The following is a 23934-nucleotide window of genomic DNA, read 5'->3' on the forward strand; positions in this document are numbered from 1 at the left end:
GCATAATATGATATTCTTTGGTTTGGTTTACATTTAACTGATGAAACACATTCTCTTAGCTTTATCTACTAGCAATGGAATACATAACAGATCACTTTCACCTTTCACACCCACCCATTTGGTAATGACAGACATGTTCCCTTCTTGAGCTTCATCTGAATATAAATTGAAATGTATAAATAATAATAGGCTTTTGTAATTCAATAAAGCAGAACCTAGAAAACCATTGAGGCTGCATTTCTAAAGCTTTTTTTCACTGTTAAAAGCAACTAAGTTTGATGTAGTGTTACACATTCTCAGAATAAGCTGTAAAATCCTTTGCGTCAATCATACCTCCAAAAGCAAACAACAGCGCACATTATTTTTGCCAAACAAACATTATGATAAAAGGCTTGTCCCTGCAGAGCATATGCTTAGTTTCAAAAGAAAAGTATGCACTCCTTCTTATAATAATAAAAGAGAACCAAACAAGCCAGACTTATTTTTCAGCTATATTTCTTTAATTTTGTCTTATTTTTTTTACGACCAAATGTTTCTAATTAAATCCTGTAAAGTCCCTGCAGATTGCCCGTATGATGGGCTGTTCAAACTGCTCAAGGCCAGTGAACTCTCTGGTAAAGAAGGTGTGCATGTCTTTGGGCTCAGACGCCATGGCCCTCAGATCCTCCATTGGAGCCCAGGCTACACCTACAGAAAACACTGTGACGCCTGTAAAGGAGTAAGGTTTACAGGTTAGGACCCTTCTATGGACAATTTTGCCATTGGTGCTTGAAATTACATATTTCAGCTTACATGTCATATCTTACTTTATCAAAACAAAAAGGACATAAAGTGTTTTTAAACTACTTACCTGCTCTTTGAGCAGCAATGGCAGGTCCTCTGACATCATCGTAAGATTGACCATCAGTGACAATAATAAGGAATTTCCTGCCAATGGTGCGGGGCTGGAAGAGATTCTCCACAGCATACGTAATAGCATCTCCAGTGGCTGTGCCACCACTTAAGTATGGGATGTTTTCAAGGGCCCTTAAGGCTTCATCCTTTCTTGTGTGATCATTAAAGCCAAACTCCAATCTCTGGTCATAGGTAAACTGCACAGCTCCTATGCGTGACCCAACATCAGATATGTCAAAGTTGCGAGCAATGGAGGATATGAGGCTTAGCACCAGTCTGAAGTTTACATCTCCAACACTGCTGGAACCATCAATCAGGAAGCCCAAATTGACTGAGTTATAGCATGTTTTGCTGCAAAGCAACTGATCAATGGAGCAGAGCTTCTGAGCCAGAGGTTTTACAAACTTATTTGTACCAAACCAACTGGGTATGGTCATTGAGAAGAAACCATTATCTCTGCAGACTGCCTGCAGGAGACACATAAGCAAACAGTGACCATTTGGTTTACCAGAGATTAGAAATTGTTCTATTGTCTCTTACATAAAAAACTTACCTTCTTCGTGAAGTCCTGATCCTTTACCAGTCCCATCTCCTCTGGGATGGCTTTGGCCACAGATACTATAAACACATTCATACCAGATTCTCTAGCCATTACTGCTGCATCTTCCAGGTTGTCAGAGGGCCATCCATCAACAAAGGCAACAATAATTCTGGGATGGCCTCTTCGTGCTCCATATTCAGGGTTGAAGAAATTCCTTACAGCGTGGACTATTGCCTTGCCTGTTCACAGGGTAATAATTTGGTTAGCAGTCAACAAAGTATACATCAGTGTGGTTCAAATTATAGGTGGCATTTTGATTTTCATAACTGAGCAGAATTATGTACCTGTATTGGCATTGCCTCCAATGAAAGCTGTCTCTTTGAGGGCAAAAATCACATCTTTTGGCATGCTGTAGTTACCCAGGTAGAACTCGGTCTGAGGTGTCTCACTGGCAAGATGAAGACAAACATAGACAAATGTTGATTGTAGCACACAATAAATAAAGTTCTAAGAAAACAAAAATAACTCTTATTCACCTGGCTTGCACCACTCCAATATGTGGTCCATCCTTTCCAACCTTTAACATTGCTGCTAGTCTACCAATAAAGTTCTTCTGTAGGTTAAAGCGCCGATGTCCAATATGGTAACTGCTGTCCAGTAGTAGCGCTATATCCACCTGACAATCTGAAACAAGGTGACCGTTACTTTACAAAAGAGCTACTCGTCCTACTTTTAAAACAGGACAAAGTGTATCAGGGAAATAAGAATACAACAAACACACCTCTATTTTCAGTAGCTGGAGGTTTCTTTAGGTTCTTTTTGACTGTTTTTTTCACTGCAAGTTAATAAAATAGAGGAATGTGCTTTATTAATTGCAAATATAAGTAACATTTTTATATATCTGCTATATCTTGAAAACCATACCTGGTTCAGATGCAGGGAGGGCAGTGCTGCTGGTTTTACTGGCCATTTCCATAGGTGAACTAAATTTTCCTTAGAGGCAGAATAAATAATTCTTATCTACCATTTTGCTTGTGACATATTGTAATTTAATATTTAATACATTGAAATTGTTAATTGTTAAGGTTACAAGCCAAACATTTGTATACTATTAGTAGCATTAGCGTTATGCCTAAACGCACACCGTCCTACATGTTTATTAGTTGCATATTAAATAGTTTATATTTAAGCACTTGCACTAAAATACAATAAATCCTAACCACACTAAATTTCTGAATAACTAATTGAATCAATATTTTACTGTAGCATCTTCTCTGCATAATTTTGCAGAACACATTTTGCTGATAAAACAATAGGATTGTAGGTTATTTACTCATCCACATCTAAGTGCTTAGTTTTATATCTATTAAAAACACAATGGAGCAGTCTGTGCAACAACAAACATACATTTTTTTTTACATTATAAAATTATGAAATATTGCAGCTAATATTCTTAATAATAAGAAGGGGCATTATTACACTGCAATGATTTTGTGCTTTTTCAGATTATAGTCACAGTTTACAGTAATTTAAAATGTTCGAAGAAAACAAAACAAAATGTTTAGGTTGTAACTTTACAAATGAAAATCAATACAACTGTAATCCTATTAGTAAATTAAGACAATTTATAAGAAACACTCAGAGCTCGAACTTCTATGTTGTTGCCATTTACGTTATTACAAAATATCATATGTAACAAATGAACAATTCAGTGAGGTAAAGATTCGAATCACTTTAGTGTATTAACCCAAATGAACTAAGTAAATGATGAGACGAATCATTTTGTTTAAAACGAGTCGCCACCTACTCGTCACAATGAACGAATCACTCCAGCGAGACAGAGGTTGTGATTGGACTCCATGTGAGTAAGAGCTGAGGTACTGATTTCTGCCCGGCCGCTTCTGAATCTCCACAGTTCCGCCAGATATTCCTGTAATGCCACTAAAACATCAGATACATGGTAAGTAACAGGACGTTTAAAAATAAATAAATAAATAAATATCCTACATGCGAAGAGGCAGGACTGGTTTATGTGCAGCATAGTGCCCCTTCATCCCCAAAATTATTTTTTAAATATCAGCACTCCCTTAAACTTACACAGTGTAGAAGGTTTAAAAAGTGTACAAAGTAAACTATAGGATTCAAATCTCAGCTGTGCTGTTAGATGGTAAGGCATCATGATTGGCTAATGTTTGGGTGAGGAGGGAGGAGTTGGCCGGAACAGCCTAGCCATTGGCATTTCTCAGTGCACTCTTAATGCAGGTCCTGAGCCCGGATAGGATGTGTCAGGATGTCAACCAGATCCCATTTTACAAGATGCAATAATGAATAATGCTACTCCAGGTAGAACCCCTTTAGAAAACAAGCTGAATTTAAAAAGACCTTGTATATAATTCACAGGGTTTTTAGGGAACAAACAGCCCTACAGAACTGTTACCCACACCAAGAGCCCATAAAGAACCAAAAATTTTTATTGTGATAACTGACAGTACAAGGACGAGAACTGTAGTACTGCCTGATAATTAGTTCTCGATCAGGTTTGTTCTCAAGGGCCACAAATTTATTAAGATGGGGTCCAGGATAGCAAATAGTTTTAAATTCAGTGCATCAACTTGGCAGGGACCAACAAATTTGTACTAGAACCTCTGTCTTAATGGGAAACCAGTTATGTTCATTAGTCTTTAATAGCTTTTCCAATTTTTTTCATAAAATTTCAAAACTAAACAACTGTACCTGTGTAAAGCCGCACCACAGATGCTGGAGATGGAGGCGTAAACTCCAGAGCCAAACACTGACAGTTTCCAAAGGGTACAGTTAGCAGGACACAGCAGAACTGCATGAGTGGTCTGTAACTTCTCCAGGTCAATCGCACGTGTCTCGCAGCTTATGGGCACTGCATTGGCACAAGTGCCAAACACAACCAGAACATCAAATATTTAAAACTCTGCGGACTGCACTAAATCCACATAGGAATCTGCAGCCATATTACAGCCTACAGTGTAAATACATATTTAACAATACAGTTTTTTTTTATTTTACTAGTTTTTGACCAATTTCTTAAAGTTAATATTTTCTACACAAATGAAAAAGCTTTTGTTTAGTGTTATTTTACACCGTGTGTTATATAAAAATTGAACCCTGGAGACGTACCATTTAATTCAGCGCCAAAGCTGATGTGAGTCAAAACCAGAATGCCTGTGTCCAAAATAAATATCAAATGAGACACATAATGCATGTATGTTTATACTACGCAGAATTATTGTTAAAATATTTTTATGTAAAAGTGAGAAAAACATTTCCACCTACCTAAGACATAAAGAAATTCGAACCGTGTTGACATGATTAACCTGTACACAGAATCATATCAGTAAATCACTTAAAATGTACTAATTATTACATGTATTTCATGCTAAGGAATAATCTTAAGGAGCATTACATAAAAATGATAATAATATTTGTATTTAGGACAAGAAAATCCTCAGTCACATCCATTAGAGGCAACTTTTTAAAATATACATACTTAACCCTTCAGCCCAAGAGAAAGACAAAAAAAAAAAAAAAAAAAAAAAAAACACATATTCAGATATAAAATACATATGGAAATAGAAAAAAGTATATATTCTTTTAAATCATGACATCTTACAGTTTAGATATAATCTTCCAGACTCAAAATCCTCAGGAGAAAAAAGGTGTAATTCCTTCCTGGACTTCACTCCTGTGGTGTTTGAAATTTGAGGGCAAGTCGCTTAAATAATCTCCCTGAAAACCTTAGTGATTTACCGGAGACGTCACAAGAGGCGGCCCTTTCACGTCCAGTGTCTCATTTGTTAATACATCCTAAACCTTTTTAGGTTTTGGATTTTTTACAACTGAATAAATTAAGACTGTATGAGTGCTTTCCAGAACAGAGGAAAGAAATCTAAAGCTACGTTTAGATTGTATGTAATTAATTTCATGTAATTTACAAGTAGTTTATTGCAAGATGAGTGTAGTACGGTGACTCTGTTTATGTTTGTACAATTAAATTTTATTATTAAAAATGAATGAATAATACATTTTTGTTGAAGGTGTTGTGGGCTCCCAGGCACTGCATGTAGATGCCGAAGCTCCTGAATGTCTTTTATTGGAATACTTTGGTCATTAACACTGGCACAGTGGCTTGGTGGGTAGCACTGTCGCCCCACTGTCACTTCACAGCAAGAAGGTCCTTGGTTTCATTCCCAGGTGGAGTGGTATGGGTCTTTTCTGTGTGGAGTTTGCATGTTCTGCCCGTGTCTGCATGGATTTCCTTGGCGAGCCCCGGTTTCCTATTACAGTCCAATGACATGCAAGTGAGGTGAATTGGAGATACAAAATTGTCCATTACTGTGATCGATATAACCTTGTGAATTGATGAATCTTTTGTAATGAGTAATTACCGTGTGTCTGTCATGAATGTAACTGAACAGTGTAAAATATGACGTTGAAATCCAAATAAACAAACAAACATTAACACTGGGGTGGCACAGTGACTTGGTGGGTAGCACTGTCGCCTCACTGTCGCCTCACAGCAAGAAGGTCCTTTGATTTGATTCCCAGGTGGAGTGGTCCAGGTCTTCTCTGTGTGGAGTTTGCATGTTCTCCCCATGTCTGCGTGGGTTTCCTCTAGGAGCCCCGTTTTCCTCCCATAATCCAAAGTCATGCAAGTGAGGTGAATTGGAGATACAAAACGCCTGTGTTGGTGTTTGACATTGATCTTAAACTGATGAATCATGGGTAACCTGTAACTACCTGTTCTGTCATGAACAGACAAAAACAGGCTTCATAGAGTTAGCAGCATTAATTGTCCTCAAAAATAAGAACTATGGAAGTGATATTCCACCGAGAACAGAAAAGAATGTCAGAGCTAGTGGATCAAAGTTTTTACTTGATATCTTTTTTCAGTGTAAATAACCTTTCTGGAAGAACAAAAAACAAAACTGATCTCTCTCTGTAAGGCCAAATAAAACTGTAAATACAATAGTCTAGTATAGCTGTCAAATTAGCTTCTGTAGTAGCAATTGGAAAAAATCCCTCATCCCCTGAAAGGTAGTATGATCATGTGTATAAAATTGAATGAAAATATACCTCAAGAAGTCTCAGTAAACAAAGAATATTTATTGATACATACAAGCAATTTCAATCACATAAATAATTTAGAATTTAATTAAAAACATCCATCTCTCCTGACAAATGTCCATATGCATTTTTTTGCATTTTTCCCCAAATTTTTTTCTCTTCCTCTCTACTGCTGCAGACCATCACACCTGGCCGGCGAAAGCCGTGACTAACACACGCCCCCTTTGACGTGTGTAGTAGCCAACTGCATTTTTTCACCTGTGTGAGGAGAGTTCAAATGGGGCTCAGTCTTGCGCACAGAGAGTCTCGCATTAATCTACATTATCCCCCGTCTCTGTGCAGGCGCCATCAATCAGCCAGCAGAGGTCGTAATTGCATTAGTTATGATGAATCCCCACCAGCATACAACCCGACTAACAAGCCAATCATTGCTTGTGTAGATGCCCAGTTTGCCAGTAGCAGAGCTTAGATTCAATGTCAGCTCCGGTGTGCTAGCATATTTTACCACTCCATATGGATTCAGCCCTCAGGCTTAGTATCTGGTGAAACATCTTTTGCATTGATAACCTCTTATAAGCAATTTTAGTAAGTGCTAACAAGCTTGTGACTCCTCTCTTGTGGAAACTTTGCCTATACTTCTCATACAAAAGCTTCCAGCTCATTGAGGTTTAATAGCTTTTGTGCAGCAACTGCTTTCTTTAAATTTAACTAAAGATGATGTTCCACTAGCACACCAGCGACGAGATTTTGAACTCCTTGATACGGAACTCAGCGTTGCCACCTGTCGGCTGGGCGCCATCTGGCGGGCATAATTGGCAGTGCCTGCAGCAGATACTAATTGGCCACCAGGCGGACTATGTGTGGGTAGGTGGGTCTTTATATGCTGTGTAAAGGACCCTGATTGGCGGAAGAGACGTCTGTGCAGAATGCAGAGGCAAGAAGAGGTGGGTTGTGCACATGTCGGAAGAGACGTGTACATTGACATGCTCTCCTCGGATGCAATCAGGTATCCCCCAGCAGCGGAAGACACATTGAGTGCCCTAAATCGAGAGGAAAATGGGGAGAAAATGCATAAAAAAATGGGATTCTATGAGATTTTAATCTGGAGACTAAGAAGGACACTCCAGGATATCCCGGGACTCCACAACCAAGCCTAAGTTGACTTGAAGTGTGCTTGAGATCACTGACTTGCTTCAATTTCAACACAGAAGACTAAACAGTCCTCCTTAAAATGCCTTGGTCTTTCTGTGAATCCACAATGCCAGTCACACTGTCATTGTCATCTGAATGCCAGTCACACTGCAACAGAAAAACATCCTCTTATTATCATTGACCCACCTCCATTCTGGACCATGCGGATGGTATTTTAATGGTCATAAGGCTCACCTTTCTTTCGCCAGAGAAACTGCTGATCCATATATCCAAACATTTCCACTTTTGATTCAACACTCCATAGAACTGTGTCCCAGGACTCTGTTCTATCAAAATTCATAGCCAAGTCCCATAGCCAAGGAGGATGCTGCTGCGCCATAAGTTTGTAATTTTTAGACAATACTCCCAATGTTTTTTCTCTTCGAATGTTTAAGGTCTTGCAAATAAAATACTTTTTATTGTTGAGCACACAATTTATAACCTAAAAGACTTTGGAGCAATGCTTGTTTATGCAAGTGCCAGAGCAGTCTTGTGACTTTAATAGTTGTATAATCAGACTGTCATTAGACAGTTCTCAGATATAATTAGGGTGCCTAATTTCACTGACCACGTTTTTTAAAAAGCACACAAGATTTCACTGATTTTTAAAAAAATTTTTTTAATATTTTTTCCCCTTTTTCTCCCCCTTTAGCGCATCCAATTGTTCAATTTGCATCGTGCTTCCTCTCTGTCTATGCCGAACCCTGCCCTGACCAAGGAGATCGAAACTAACCCATATGCCCTCCGAAACATGAGCAGCAGCCGGATGCATTTTTGCCACCCACACATTTATGAGTTTGGCGCCACCTAGCGTTGCATGCGGAGAGACACACCCTAAGGGCACTCTTCCTCATCTCTTGTGCAGGCGCCTCTAATCAGCCGGCAGAGGTCGTTATCGCATTCTGACAGAGAGAGACCCACATCCGGTTCTTTGTCCCACCCCCCAACTGAGCAACCGGCCAGTCGTTGCTCATACAGCCACTCAGCTTCGAACCGGACCAGCAGAGCTGGTATCGAATCACTGATTTTTAAAGAAAGTGCCACATTTCACAACAGTCATTAAATACCACTCATAAATTGAATGATTTTTCCATAATGTTTGAATGCAAACCTAGAACATTCAGTGACTGTGCGAGGCTCCGTCTCAAATACAGAAATTCTCGTCTGTGTTTTAACATACTCCCCTTTAAGTCCACAGAATTGGTTGGGATTTTTCCAAACTCAGGTACCTGAGTAGTGTTTTTAGCTGCTTTACACTTCGACATCTTGGACATTTTGACTAAGTGATTGCTAACTGAATTGCTGTAGGATTGCAAGTGTAACAGACTTTTCTGTAGTGTAGTCAGTGTGCTGACAATGTTTGATGTATGTGTTTATGTATTGAGTCTCTTTGGGGATTCCATAATCAATGGAAAAGTTATCGTCTGTAGCCTGTGCTGCATCTTAAAAGAACAAGCCAGTAAAGTATTATGCCCCCGATTGTTAAAGACGCTTGGTTACACTAGGAGCGCCTCATAGTGCAAATTAATCAGTAAACGTGAGGCACTTGAATGCTAAATACAAACCGCTGAACACAAACCTTAAATTTTGAATTTCATAGGAAATTGCATGTTACACAGGAAAAAGGCTCCTTTCATGGTCCGTGATGCGATTTTCACATTATTAGATATAATAAGTTTAAACAACAACAGACCTGCAGGCATAATCTTCTTTATTTTCTTTATGCTTATGTTACTATTTTAATGCCATTTGTTTAATTTCTTATAAAGTAAACGTTTCCGAATGGAAAGGCAGCCCAGGCTGTCTGATAAAATGGTATACTGCTATTGACAATGGCATCTCTGATGTAGCTGGCAGGTACGGATTAAGTACATAGGAAGTTTTTATAAGAATGTGGTGTGTGCCTATTCTGAGAGAGTGAGATGAAGAAGGATACTTGATCCGTTTGTTATGATGTGAATAGAACAAATGCTTATTGTAATGACTGGGAACTCTTCCAGGTTCTTAATTAATTAATTCTTCGAGGCACAGAAATTTAGAGGATAAAGTGCTTTCCAACCAAAAAATTATTTGTCAGAGTTGGCATACTGCTTAGCCATTAAGACTGTGTGTGGCAGATTGTAACCATAATAAATCTAAATAAAAAACTTGGTTAATGGATGGCCATGTTACCAAGTGTAAATTGAACAATGACAAACATACTCTGCCTTATCTAATAGCACTCAGCACTGCAACAATTAGTATCCCCAGTTCCTAAACAATTAAAAAGTATAAATAATAGGAAAGGTGATGTAACACAGTGGTAAACACACCTCTGTCCAAATTTTTGAGGGTTTTGCAGGCATCAAATTCTAATAAACAAAATGATGGATCCTTGTTTCTGTTGCATTTTACAGCATGTTCCAACTTTTCCAGAACTGGGGATTGTACAACCCCAAATCAGAAAAAGTTGGGACAGTATGGAAAATGCAAATAAAATAAAAATGCAGTGTTCCTTAGATTTACTTTGACTTTTATTCGATTGCGGATAGTTTGAATCTAACATGTTTCATGTTTTGTCTGCTCAACTTCATTTCATTTGTTAATAAACATTCCTACATTTCAGGTCTGCAACACATTCCAAAAAAAGTTGGGACGGGGGCAATTTAGGGCTACTAATGAGGTGAAAAAACAGGTGATTGTAATCATGGTTTGGAACAAAAGCAGCATCCAGGAAAGGCTGAGTCTTTGATGAGCAAAGATGATCAGAGGATCTCCAGTTTGTCAACAAATGCGTGAAAAAATGATTGAAATGTTTAAAAACAGGCCAAGGGCACAACCTTAGGCTGAATGCCTGTGATCTTTGATTTCTCAGACGGCACTGCATCATGAACCGCCACTCAACAATAGCTGATATAACCACATGGGTGAGAGATTACTTTGGCAAACCTTTGTCAAGCACTACAATACAGAGTTACATGCACAAATGCCACTTAAAACTTTACTGTGCAAAAAAGAAGCCTTATGTTAACCATGTCCAGAAATGGCGTTGATCTCTTTGGGCTCTGAGGCATCTAGGATGGACCATCACACAGTGGAAACGTGTGTTGTGTTCAGATGAATCAGAATTCCAGGTCTTTATTGGAAAAAGTGGACGCTGTGTCCATGGTTGGCCTGCCTGCAGCCTTGATCTGTCCCCAATAAAGTGTGGACTTTGTCTTTGGCCAGTGATAGCTCAGTGGTTAGGGTACTGGACTAGTAAACAGAGGGTTGCCAGTTCAATCCCCGCCACCACCAAGTTGACACTGTTGGGTCCCTGAGCAAGGCCCTTAACTCTCAATTGCTCATCGTGTTCTGCTCATTGTGTAAGTCGCTTTGGATAAAAGCGTCTGCTAAATGCTGAAAATGTAAATGAAAAGGAACGGCAACATTACAAAGTGGTAAATGCTTTACTGTCCCAACTTTTTGGGAATGTGTTGCAGGCCTGAAATGCAGGAATGGATTAATAAATAAAATGAAGTTGAGCAGATAAAACATGAAATATCTCAGGTTCATCCTGTCTGCAATCAAATAAAAGTCAAAGTAAATGTAAGAAACTCTGTTTTTTATTATTTGCATTTTCCAACTTTTTTTTTGATTTGGGGTTGTACATACTTTTATATAGTTCAAAATAGTAAATAATAAAAATGAACTACTTTTTGTTTTTTACTTTAAGCATTAAAATGACAACAACAATAGATGGCTGGATGGAGAGAGAGGGTGGATTCAAAAAGTTGTACCTGTGTGTGGACGCTTGGCCAGGTCAGTAGCACTGTCTGTTATTCAAACTCAAGAGCTCGAGATCTTCGCGGTATGGATTTAATTCTAAATATATTTAACTACCTTTTTTACCCATCATTCTACAATGAATGACCCATACATTTGTGGTCAGGTGCATGCCGTTTGCTCCAGTTATCATTGATATGTGTCTAAAACTCAACTGAAGTAACATGTCAATTGAATTGATTGGACCTACAGTCCCCCTACAGTTACTGGCAGTATGTTGAGTAAAATTGGTTAGAAATATTACATTTTGGTGAATTAGCTTAATCTCACACTGGCACACCCCTAGACATTCTTAGAAACAAAATGTAACTGTATTTTTTTTATATATATTATACCTTTTTAGGTCGATCAGAGAGAACTTTCAAATAGTAATCCATGACTTCCTGTTTCATTGAGTATATGCAAGTAAAATTCTCGTAGTGATTTTTTAATCGGGAAAGACAGGAGACATTAATTAAACAAGGAAAAAGCTAATCTAACCACAAATGTAAGCACCTGAATTTTGATAAACACTACTGGGATTTAGACTGGAGGTTGTCCTCAAAATAAGTTTTCTTAAATTAAAAATGGAAAATTTCATCATTTGTTTAGTGAGAAATTAAGCTGATTCACCAAAAGGTGAATATATAATAACTAATCTTTACCAGGGCTGCCAATAATTTTAAATGGGACTGTAGTTTGAAAAGGCACACACCTGGGTCTAAAAGGGCCCACATTTAACACCGTATTTGTCAGGTCAAAAAACAAAGCATTAAATCCAAGAAACTTTTTTGGTCTTCATCATCAAATTGTGGTAAGGCATAGATCATAACAATGATATAAAGGCTATGAGTGTTCCAGGACCACAGCGGCCTCAGTAATTTGAAATGGAAGTTGCTTGGCACAACTTTAAACCTAACTAGACTTAGCCGTCCGACCAGATTGGGCATTCGTCAGAAAAGGCTTTGGGCAGGAAGGTAAAAAAACCAATAATCACTTTAAAAGAGTTATGCAGGGGAGGAAAACCTGTTGGATGTTACTTAGTTACAATTATTTAAATGATTTGTTATCAGTTAAATTAGCCTAATCCTGACCTACCTACCCATATCTAAAGCACAGTATGAGACATACAGTAATGGAAGAGCCACTGCTTTTTTTAAACAAAGGAATGCATGAACTATCAATTCACTTTATATAAATAGTGTTGGCTGTCTGATACTTCAGAGGATGTCTCATTTAAGCAACCAACTTTACCACTGCAAATATTTGCTCAGGCACCATAATACAGACTGGCGCCCAGATCTGACTGCTTGGGTGACAAATTTATTTTCTTAAAATAAAATTACATATTTCTGTGTCAAAGATGTTAACAAATGGAATATTGTATTTCACTTTAACTGTTAAACTGCAGATATTGTGTGTCTATTTATTAAACACATCTGTATGCCCTGTTGCACATAAATTAGTCAATGAAAAACCCACAGAAGAAGAAAAATAAAACTTTCCTGACATGGGAGGACAGATGTCTAAATGTGCTCCTTCTGTGCTAGAAAATCGGCTTAATGGGTGTGGAGATAATTTAGGTGTAGGTTTGATGTTTGCAGCATGCTTATGGCATCACTAGTTTTTTACTTGTAGAGTCCTCCAAGACAGATCCGCCAACTGAATTTGATGTATAACGCTATTAATAGAGCAATCATGTTGATAAAGAAGTAGGTAATGACTCTGCAATGATTCTGGGAAAGTGTTAAAGGAATATGTTTATGTAAAGTGTTTGTTCCAGTTTTGAGCCAAAATAGGTTAGAATTTCATCCTAATTCTCATATATTTATTAGAAGCCTTAACTATTCAACATGGTTTTGATAGGTTCATAAAATCTAACTGGGGCAGCATGGTGGCTCAGTGAGTAGCACTGTCGCCTCACAGCAAGAAGGTCCTGGGTTTGATCCCCAGGTGGGGTGGTCTGGGTCCTTTCTGTGTGGAGTTTGCATGTTCTCCTCGTGTCTGTGTGGGTTTCCTCCGGGTGCTCCGGTTTTCTTCCCACAGTCCAAAGACATGCAAATGATGTGAACTGGAGATACTAAATTGTCCATTACTGTGTTTGATATAACCTTGTGAACTGATGAGACTTGTGTAATGAGTAACTACCGTTCCTGTCATGAATGTAACCAAAGAGTGTAAAACATGACATTAAAATCCTAATAAACAAGCAAACACACTAATAGTAAAAACACAAAAATAAAACAAATGTTAAAAATTAAAACAGCTCTAATAGTTAGGAATTAGTATTAGTTTTGTTTATTCTGTTCTAACATTTGCAATACAGCTGGGGGGTTTGCTGGACAACCTAGCCATTGGGGGATGCACTTGTCAGTACACTCTCAGTGCTGGTCTAAGCCTGAATAAAAATATGGAGGGTTGCATCAAATGAATCTAAAGTAACATTTTACTAGCTGGTCAAAACTTTACAACAGTTGATCTAGACAGAATTGTGTCCAGTAAGGAAAAGACTTCCAGACTTGATGTGCTTTACTAAAAATGGTTAAGATGAGGCATACTTGTCACCTAATTTCATTAAGTGGCTACATTGAATGACAATCTAAAGTGAAATTTTCTCACATCTCAGACTATTACTTTTTTAATAGTCTAAACTGAGCTGCACACCATTATACTGGGCTACCAGCTGCATGCATGAAGTGGGGCTTTGAGCTGTGCTTGCTCTCGAGCAGTGAAACAGAGCCTGGAGATCCTTTTGGAACTTCCAACGTAAATGAATGGATTGTAGATACTTGCTGACTTAGCAAAAAGGCTAGCCAAGATACCACTGAGTGGGTCCAAAGCAGACCAAATGGATATAACTGTATATGGGGACCAGACCAACAGGAGGGCAGTACAGTATAGACACCTAGTAGAAAGAATTAATCCAATGAATAGGTATAATAAAGTCAAGTTGTAGGTTAGAGTTTACAGCTAAGACCATTCTGAAGTAGTCATTCTTACACACGTTATGCTACACTGCATCTTTCTCTGCTTCTTGAAGGAATCTCCTCTTCACCTGGTCTTGTGGCTAAAGTTGACTCTTCACGTAATAGAAATCTACACCGACGATGATCGGTGTATGCAATAATCTATAAAACGCATTAAATCTATTACATCACTGGATACATTAAAAATGTGTTTATTAATTATTCATAAGTACTATTTCACAGTATTTAGCCCAACCCTGCTAATTAAAATAAATTGCATAGTTTTAGTGTAGTATAATCACCACATATCTCTATGTAAATGTAAATGCCCCAGCCCAGAACTGGTGCTCCAGGCCAAAATAAGGTGAAAAACCAGACTGCAGCTATATCAAATCCAACCTTATGTTTGCTGATGTAATGAGCTATGAGACAAAACCCTTGTGTCAGCATTTTATTCTCCATTGTAAGATTTATTTAGCATTTGTACAGCCAAATATGATCTAAAGAATATACTGTATCTTCCAATAATTCAAGGTCTTAGCATTTCCAAAGATTTTAAGTTTTAAGATTACACACTAGCTATAATCTTAAATATGGTTTGTTGCTTTATTAATGCCTGATGTTTAAAGGGGCAAAAATAGTGTCATTCAAAAGGACTGGACTAAAGCCATTTTTATTCGCTCTAGCAAACCCTGAGTTCCTGTACCAAAGGATAAGAATCCAAAACTATGTGCTTTATGCTTGGCAGAGCTGTGGAATACCGTACTGAGGCTGGCACACTTTGAAGTAGCAAATTATGCTGATGCCTGACAGTGTGTTGATACTGATGAGGCCAAATAACAGGATCAAAAATCCATCCACCTGGCCAAGACACAACATCTTATGAACCACAACATTATAACAAAGCTGTAACTGGTCTACCGTGTCAACACCTGATATCCACTTTGCTGAGTAGCAAGCCAACAAGATTACTGTACACATGCCTTTTTTGGAACAGATTCCAATGATACAGCTGCTTTTTATTCCTACCTTTTTAACCCCTCAGTTTTTCAGTGGTGCATGGAAAACAGGTTCAGAATTCAAAAGCCGAACAAGCCTCCAAATTGTTTAAAAGCTTAGGGAAATTTGCAACATAAAAAAACAAATTGTAGGCAGGATACAGACTAAAGTCTTTGTTTTTTTAAACAAGCAAGACGAACACTCTACTAGACATAGGCATGCATTTTATGCTATTTAAATTAGAAAACATTTCATTCGAAAATTAATCATCAGGAGCGCTTGAATAGTTCAGCAATCTAATATGCTAGTCCACCACTGCAGAGTTTGGAGTGTCAGTGGTGTTACTGGCCTGGTGTGGCATTCAACTCTCATAATAGGGCAGGTCTGAGGGAGGGAAGGTCTGATAGTGTTTCTCTGTTTACATTGATATAGCAGCTCCTGTAGAAAATACAGTAGATTTTTTCCCACACACCTCAAAGTCTTATTTGAAGCATTATTAATGCTTAACAGTTGTGGTGTACAGTTACATTAAACAAACTGCAAGCATCTATGAGTTATGAAAAATAATAAGAAGGTATGAATAGACAATGCTAAATTGGACCCATTTCAGGTTTATAGAGACCTTTACTTGACAAGAATAAGATTAATGGCTACACATTAAGCAAACTTAGAACCGGAAAGTCTCATTCTGCCTAAGCTTTAAATTGGTAATACATTTTGGAGCTTTACTTGCTGGAGGTAAACTGACATTTTAATGATTTTACATTTGAACTACATCTTCTGTTGTTTTACCGTGAGGTGGTTCTGATGGAAACCTGTTTACCCACCCGAGGTTAAAGACTGCACGTCGAGACTGCTGTGCCGACAATGCTGCTCCTGCTAGATGTGACGGACATGGCTTGTTTGCACCAAAAATGTCAAGAACTCACTACAGACTTTATCACAGAAAAATAATGAAGAACTCCCATTATTTTTTGCTAGTTATAACTTTTAAGTTCAATTTAATTTTGTTTATGTATGATTTGTGTAAATCCTGTTTATTCAAATGATCCTTCAGGCCACTCAAAGAGGATGGGTGCCCGCTGAGTCTGGTTCATCTCAAGGTTTCTTCCTGTAATTTTAAGAGAGTTTTTCTTTGCCACTGTTGCCTTGGCTAGTTCAACAGCGGTTTTTGGTCTGTTGGTCTTGGAGTCTTTAAAGCTGCTTTAAGACAATGTCCATTGTAAAAAGCTCTATACAAATACTTTTGACTTGACTTTACATGCTTAACAGTCCCACAATTGTAGATTTTGCTTAATAACACATCACATGTTTTAATGTGAGACAGGCAGACAGGACAGTCTAGCACCTGCACTTATTATACTATTAAGTTACGCTGTTGTAATATGCATGACGTGGCTTGGCAGGTGCATAAAAAGCTTGTGTCTGGCTAGCAACATGTAAATGCTCATGGGCACTGTTTTTTCGATCAAGACATGCAGGGATTTGATCTAAATTTCTGAAACTTTTAATAATATTATGTAATGCTGATGCTGAAATTTTAAAATCCAATGCAATCATATGTTGAGAAACTCTTTATTATATATACTCTTGCATTTTTCCCATTTTTTTCCTAATCTAGTCATATGCAATTCCCTGGCTGTTAATGCTCCTTTTATATGCAAGCATGAAAGCGTTACTTGTTAACTATTCTCCTGTGGAAAGCTGCTCCAGGCCAAACTCTTTTCTTTTGTTTGCAGGCATCAAATTAGAAATAAGCTATATCTACAAAAACATGTAACATTTCATATGGTTAAACATAAAACATCTCCTTCTAAGCTGTTTCATTTAAATACATGTACAAGAAAGTGGTAACCAGGCTTTTTTTGCATGCCATAGAGCATGGTGTTATTTGCATGAATGTTTCATGCAGTACACCTGTTTGGAGGCATCTTATGTTATATAGTTAGTTTTTTTCTGTCACCCATCTGTGCCTTTAATCCCACATGCTCTTTACCCTCAAAAACATTTTAGAAGGTTCAGTATTCACTCAAGCCAGCCAAATGAAAGCTACAAGTTTTCCCAGTACAAACACTGTATGGTGAAACAACATATGAAAACAAAATCGACATTTTTTAAATGTTACATTTTATTGACACATTTATTAAATACCAGTAAATTATGACATTATAAAGCACATGGAATATAAGCAATTAGTTGTTAAAGGGACAATGACGTATAAATGGAGAGTTGGTGACTGTAGATTTGAAAGCTGGAAAAACAGAACCCCTGCCTCTCAGTCCTTCTTCTGTCTTACTTCTGACCAAGCTGAGAGAGCTGTGAAAAATATAAGGAGATAAAAAGCTCAACATCAAACATTTTACTGTAATGGTTCCTTTAAAACAATTAATGAATGAATGACTCATTTAAAAAATAGATGATAGTTTACATAATCTCCAAATAGCACAGCATGACTAAGGAAAGCAGTAAAGCAGAAAAGAGAAATGATATAACCGTATTAACCTGATCACGAAATGATGAACAGACCTGTTAGTGTGGGTAAAATTGGCAAAAATCTGTTTAAGGGGTTACAGGCTGTCTGCAGGTCTAAAGTTGATTTTTTTCCAATTCAAGGTCTCAATAAATATTAAAATGTCTTGCATTTAAAGTGACCAGGTTTCAGGCTACAATGTATTCCTCAAGTTTCACTGTTTTCTTATGTGCACAAATTTTACAGCAAACATCTGGCATTACCTTAGATGTTGAACAACACTGATCATTTGAAAAGGGCTAACTAGGTAATTTTTGCTATGTGCTTCAATACTGATAGAAGAAGTAAACTAATAGGCTATCTTAAAGTTTTAAAAGTATTACATTTATCAAGCAAATTTGCAGACACTGAAGCAAAAACTGTTTGAGATTTTTATTTGGCAGACGCTTTTATCCAAAGGCACTTACAATTATAACTGAATACAATTTGAGCTATTGAGGGTTAGGGGCCCAACAGTGGCAACTTGGCAGAGATGGGGCTTGAACCGACAACCTTCCTATTACTAAATAATCAGATAAATAATCCCTAAAATTGTCTTTTCACTCATGACCAATACATTAGTTATGATGTGTAAATGTGAGTGGTGTAGTACCTGTTTCAGGAACTGAGCTGCACTAAACAACTCGCTGCAGCCATACAGCACCCTTTTCCCCTGTTTGGCCTATAACCAGAAAATCATTATTTATAATTAGCAGCACATAAACTATAACCCCTCAGTATGACATTCAGTGCCAAAGCAAAACACATACATACCTTTGTGTAGTCGACAAGATTTTGATACTCTATGTAATTGCCACCACCAACAACAAAAACAATAGCCTGTAAAATAATATACAGATTTAAAATCACATCACATAATCACAAATCACAAATGTCTTTACAATGTCTTGTGTGACATTTGACATCAAGAGACAGAAGTTCACACACTGTAACAACCAAGACTCTTTAGTAGCTACTAAACAGCAAGGCCTCATCTTGGGCTCAGGATGGAAAGCAGAAGGCAGTTGGTTCTGCCTAATCACAGATTAACATTTAAACATTGTCAGATTACAGAGGTTTATGCCAAATAACGGCTAACATAAACAACACATTTAAACTAGGGCTGTCACACGCTTAAAATTTTTAATTGAGATTAATCGATTAAAGAACCAAATTAATCGTCTGTAAAAATAACTAAGCAAAATTTGAACAGTTATGCACATTTTTATTGCAAGAAAATGTTTACCAATAAAAAATTATGAAAAAATTATTAAATCCAAATTATCTTTAGAAAGCCAGCCAATGCCTATATAGAGTTGTTAACAGCTACCCATCTTTTAGCCAGTTATTTAAAATGACAAGTCTGTTCACATTATCTGGCAAAAGTGAGGATCTTTTTCTGTTCGTAACCCTGCCACTGAAAACAGGCACTCAGGGTACTACAATGAACCATTTCTAGATGCAACACATACAGTGCCTTGCAAAAGTATTCAGCCCCCTTGAACTTTTCAACCTTTTGCCACATTTCAGGCTTCAAACATAACGATATGAAATTGTAATTTTTTGTGAAGAATCAACAACAAGTGGGACACAATCGTGAAGTGGAACGAAATTTATTGGATATTTTAAACTTTTTTTAGAAATAAAAAACTGAAAAGTGGGGCGTGCAATATTATTCAGCCCCCTTGCGTTAATACTTTGTAGCGCCACCTTTTGCTGCGATTACAGCTGCAAGTCGCTTGGGGTATGTCTCTTATCAGTTTTGCACATCGAGAGACAGAAGTTTTTGCCCATTCTTCCTTGCAAAACAGCTCGAGCTCAGTGAGGTTGGATGGAGAGCGTTTGTGAACAGCAGTTTTCAGCTCTTTCCACAGATTCTCGATGGGATTTAGGTCTGGACTTTGACTTGGCCATTCTAACACCTGGATACGTTTATTTGTGAACCATTCCATTGTAGATTTTGCTTTATGTTTTGGATCATTGTCTTGTTGGAAGATAAATCTCCGTTCCAGTCTCAGGTCTTTTGCAGACTGCAACAGGTTTTCTTCCAGAATGGTCCTGTATTTGGCTCCATCCATCTTCCCATCAATTTTAACCATCTTCCCTGTCCCTGCTGAAGAAAAGCAGGCCAAAACCATGATGCTGCCACCACCATGTTTGACAGTGGGGATGGTGTGTTCAGGGTGATGAGCTGTGTTGCTTTTACGCCAAACATAACGTTTTGCATTGTGGCCAAAAAGTTCGATTTTGGTTTCATCTGACCAGAGCACCTTCTTCCACATGTTTGGTGTGTCTCCCAGGTGACTTTTTATAGATATCTTTGAGAAATGGCTTTCTTCTTGCCACTCTTCCATAAAGGCCAGATTTGTGCAGTGTACGACTGATTGTTGTCCTATGGACAGATTCTCCCACCTCAGCTGTAGATCTCTGCAGTTCATTCAGAGTGATCATGGGCCTCTTGGCTGCATCCCTGATCAGTCTTCTCCTTGTTTGAGCTGAAAGTTTAGAGGGACGGCCGGGTCTTGGTAGATTTGCAGTGGTCTGATACTCCTTCCATTTCAATATGATTGCTTGCACAGTGCTCCTTGAGATGTTTAAAGCTTGGGAAATCTTTTTGTATCCAAATCCGGCTTTAAACTCCTCCACAACAGTATCTCGGACCTGCCTGGTGTGTTCCTTGGTCTTCATGATGCTCTCTGCCCTTTTTAACAGAACTCTGAGACTGTCACAGAGCAGGTGCATTTATACGGAGACTTGATTACACACAGGTGGATTCTATTTATCACCATCAGTCATTTAGGTCAACATTGGATCATTCAGAGATCCTCACTGAACTTCTGGAGTGAGTTTGCTGCACTGAAAGTAAAGGGGCTGAATAATATTGCACGCCCCACTTTTTAGTTTTTTATTTCTAAAAAAAGTTTAAAATATCCAATAAATTTCGTTCTACTTCACGATTGTGTCCCACTTGTTGTTGATTCTTCACAAAAAATTACAATTTCATATCGTTATGTTTGAAGCCTGAAATGTGGCAAAAGGTTGAAAAGTTCAAGGGGGCTGAATACTTTTGCAAGGCACTGTATAACGTCTTGTAGACCCACATCGTTAACTATGTTAAAGCGTCTACAGTCCATTGCGATCCATTTAACACCAGTGTTTGTAATGTTCCCACGATGTGTACAGTCCATGGGCTTTCCATCCAAATTCCTCTGAAATAAAGTTGTCTGAGCTCATTTTGCCTGTAACGTGTATCCCTGCGCGCACATGCCTGATGAGACAAAGGTGTGCTCTGACCAAAGATTATATTGAAGCGTCAATTAATATCTGTAATTTTGTCTAGTGATGATTTCTCACGCTTTCTGAAAACAAAAATGATTATTCGAAACACCCCTACATATCGCAATATGTAGCAGCAGCAGCAGCTTGAGTAATTTGTAACTCACGACCACAAACTGGAAAAAGAGCCGTGTTATCGTTATACAGTATAAACACAATATTGCTGTGTTAAAGCAGCGCAAATTACCACAGTGATGTATGTTTAAAGTGGCACAAACACAGCCCAATAAAAATCGTTTGATAAATTTTTTTATTCTCGATTAATTTTTTTAATAGTGATTAACATTTTTACGCGTTAATTGCAATAATTAACGCAATTAACGACAGCCCTACTTTCAACAAATGATGATTTTGTTATGACTAGAAACATTTAGCAAATGTGATGCTTTCATAAACTGTCAGTGTTACCAAACAACCAAACATACAGTATGTAGTAGCTTTAATAATGTTTTGGATATACAGAGGTAAATGCTTAACCTGGTCTCTTAACCTTAAAAATATTTTTATTAATGATTGAACTTACCTCCTGAAATGGGTTCTTGTTTCTGGGAATGGAGCTGGAAAGTCAAATGAATAGGGTTATGGAATCAGCAGTGTGTGATTAAACAATGTAGAGTTTAAACAACATGTTTTGGTATTTTAATATTCTGGGAAATTATTGTGCTCACAGTAAGCACACTTGTCTGATATATGGACAAAGATATACACAGAAAATATTCAGACACAGCTACTTTTTCTCTGCACTTTCTCCAATCTAGTTGTATCCAATTAGCCGACTGCAATTGGCTTTCTCTCTACTGTTGCGAGGAGTTCCACTTCCACTCTGACCGAGGCGAGCCGTGACTAACACGCCCCCTCCGACACGTGTGCAGTAGCCAACCGCATCTTTTTAACTGCACGAGGTGGGTTCATATAGGGCTTGGTCTCGTGCATAGGGAATCACGAACCAATCTTTATTATCCCCAGTCTCTGTGCAGGCGCCATCGATCAGCCAACAGAGGCTGTTATTGCATCAGTTATGAGGAATCCCCTCCGGCATCCAATCTGTCAGACGAGCCAATTGTTGTCTGTGTAGGTGCCCTGCCTGCCTGCCTGAAATTTTGGATGTCAGCTCTGGTGTGCTAGCATGTTATACAGCTGTGCCACCTGAGTGTTTATGCTTTATGCATTATGGAGTATTTTTTTTGCAGATTGATGAGAACAAAAGTAATTTTGGGGTAAACTATGAATCAAAATGACTTCTACACTGTGAGTCAAAAAAAGGACCCCTGTACCTTTACTGGTAACTTAACTTAAAAATTATAAATTGTATGAGATTACTAGCTGAACTTCTAGCCAATCTGTGAAAGCGGTAGCTACGAAAGATGAAAGTGAAGCGGCTTTTCACCTGCATGAGTTGAGTTCATATATACCGATCAGCACTGTGCACGGAGAGCCACACCCTGATCAGTGTTATTCCTCAGCCCTGTGCAGGCGCCATCAATCAGCCAGCAGGGGTCATAATTGCACCAGTTATAAGGACCCATGATCCGTCTTGCCCCTAACCCTATGAACAACAGCCAATCGTTGTTCATGCAGCCGCCCAGCCCAGCCGGGTGGCAGAGCTGAGTCTCGATACGATGTATTCGAAATCCCAGCTCTGGTGTGCTAGCGTATTTTACCGCTGCGCCACCTGAGCGGCTCTTACAGAGGTCCCTTTTTGATGCAGTGTGAATGCACTAAAATATTCAGATATTTAATTACAGAATAACTTCAGAAAACTTGCCATCTGAGAGGACCTTACCTTTCACTGCCACGGAGCATTTTTGGATCAAAGTACCTGTAGTCATCTGTTTCCTACAAAATAACAACAGAAATATAAAGATGTGAATAAATACTAACTTGCACTGTACTGAACTTCAACTATTATTTGTCTATGGAGAATGACTCCATAGAGTTGAAAGGACAATTTTCCAAGTATAAAGCTCAGACGTTAACATTCTGGGTTTTTTTCCACTGATGAAATTAAATTCAATCCGTCTCTGGAGACTGAGGACAGTGGCTTTGCTCCCCCTCACTTATCCTCTCTATCAGCTTAAGCCAAACCTGTCTCATCTCTCACAGGACCTCAGTCAGCCTGGCCTGGCATGTCCCCTGCTCCCTCACATACTTTACCAAGAAGAAATAGTTTGCCGTCAGCTCGCTGAAAGAGGAGCACCGTGGCTGCTTCCAAATGGATAAATACTTCAAATTTTTGTACTATCAGTTTACTCTTTAGCTGGGTGATGGTTAACACTGATAATGAGAGGGGAACACAACACATAAAAGCTGGTGCTAATGTTTTAGTGGATAGTTCAGTGTCTCAAAGGCCCAGCTTTAAGGTAGGCAAAGGCAATTAGACGTTTTCGACTACATGTATCTGCATTTCAAAACAAGAGACGCATTGTATAAGACACTGTAACTTCACTAGCAGAAATAATGATAATATTGTTATATTCTATTTAAGTGTCTGGTCATGACATTGCGATTGGTACAGCAGAAGCATTTCCAGTCTGTAACCAGATCCTGTATAATTAGTCAACCGCAGCTTTTTAAAAGAAGAGAGAGCCTACAAATATTTCAGAACAAAAGTGCTTTGT

General features: G+C 38.2%; 3 protein-coding genes across 3 annotated transcripts in view; all 3 read right to left on the minus strand.

Moving 5' to 3' along the window:
• Positions 1–514: 514 nt before the first annotated feature.
• On the minus strand, positions 515–4775 carry coch (coagulation factor C homolog, cochlin (Limulus polyphemus)). Its single transcript, XM_063007923.1, has 11 exons — positions 4742–4775; positions 4586–4630; positions 4169–4328; positions 3243–3376; positions 2360–2428; positions 2217–2270; positions 1972–2119; positions 1780–1883; positions 1448–1674; positions 851–1361; positions 515–708 (listed from the first exon to the last, which is right to left on the minus strand). Exons 1-11 carry the CDS (start codon positions 4773–4775, stop codon positions 536–538), a joined length of 1659 nt encoding a protein of 552 aa, XP_062863993.1. The 3' UTR covers positions 515–535.
• A 9369-nt stretch (positions 4776–14144) lies between these two features.
• Positions 14145–15351, minus strand: opn6b (opsin 6, group member b). The gene is given in 5 exon segments (XM_063007924.1): positions 14145–14266; positions 14269–14411; positions 14660–14663; positions 14775–14894; positions 15234–15351. Coding segments are annotated over 5 exon segments (507 nt in total).
• A 2226-nt stretch (positions 15352–17577) lies between these two features.
• scfd1 (sec1 family domain containing 1) overlaps positions 17578–23934 on the minus strand; it is a 47847-nt gene continuing 41490 nt past the window's right edge. Inside the window, exons 21-25 of the mRNA XM_063006927.1 lie at positions 23100–23152; positions 21840–21873; positions 18755–18820; positions 18594–18662; positions 17578–17787 (exon numbers count right to left, since the gene is read on the minus strand). Of these exons, the coding sequence (XP_062862997.1) occupies positions 17764–17787; positions 18594–18662; positions 18755–18820; positions 21840–21873; positions 23100–23152 (246 nt within the window). The 3' untranslated portion in view covers positions 17578–17763. The remainder of the gene's footprint in view (positions 17788–18593; positions 18663–18754; positions 18821–21839; positions 21874–23099; positions 23153–23934) is intronic.

This window comes from Trichomycterus rosablanca, chromosome 13, assembly GCF_030014385.1.
Source record: "Trichomycterus rosablanca isolate fTriRos1 chromosome 13, fTriRos1.hap1, whole genome shotgun sequence".
Lineage (NCBI taxonomy): Eukaryota > Metazoa > Chordata > Actinopteri > Siluriformes > Trichomycteridae > Trichomycterus > Trichomycterus rosablanca.

Bases quoted from the DNA above. Each gene is read 5' to 3' on its own strand.
- coch (XM_063007923.1), bottom strand. From the start codon at position 4,775: ATGTCAACACGGTTCGAATTTCTTTATGTCTTAG. The intron at 2,271-2,359 runs GTATGGTTTTCA...ATTAACTTGCAG, and splicing joins CCTCCCTGCATCTGAACCAG to TGAAAAAAACAGTCAAAAAG. The intron at 1,884-1,971 runs GTGAATAAGAGT...TCATCTTGCCAG, and splicing joins ATTGGAGTGGTGCAAGCCAG to TGAGACACCTCAGACCGAGT.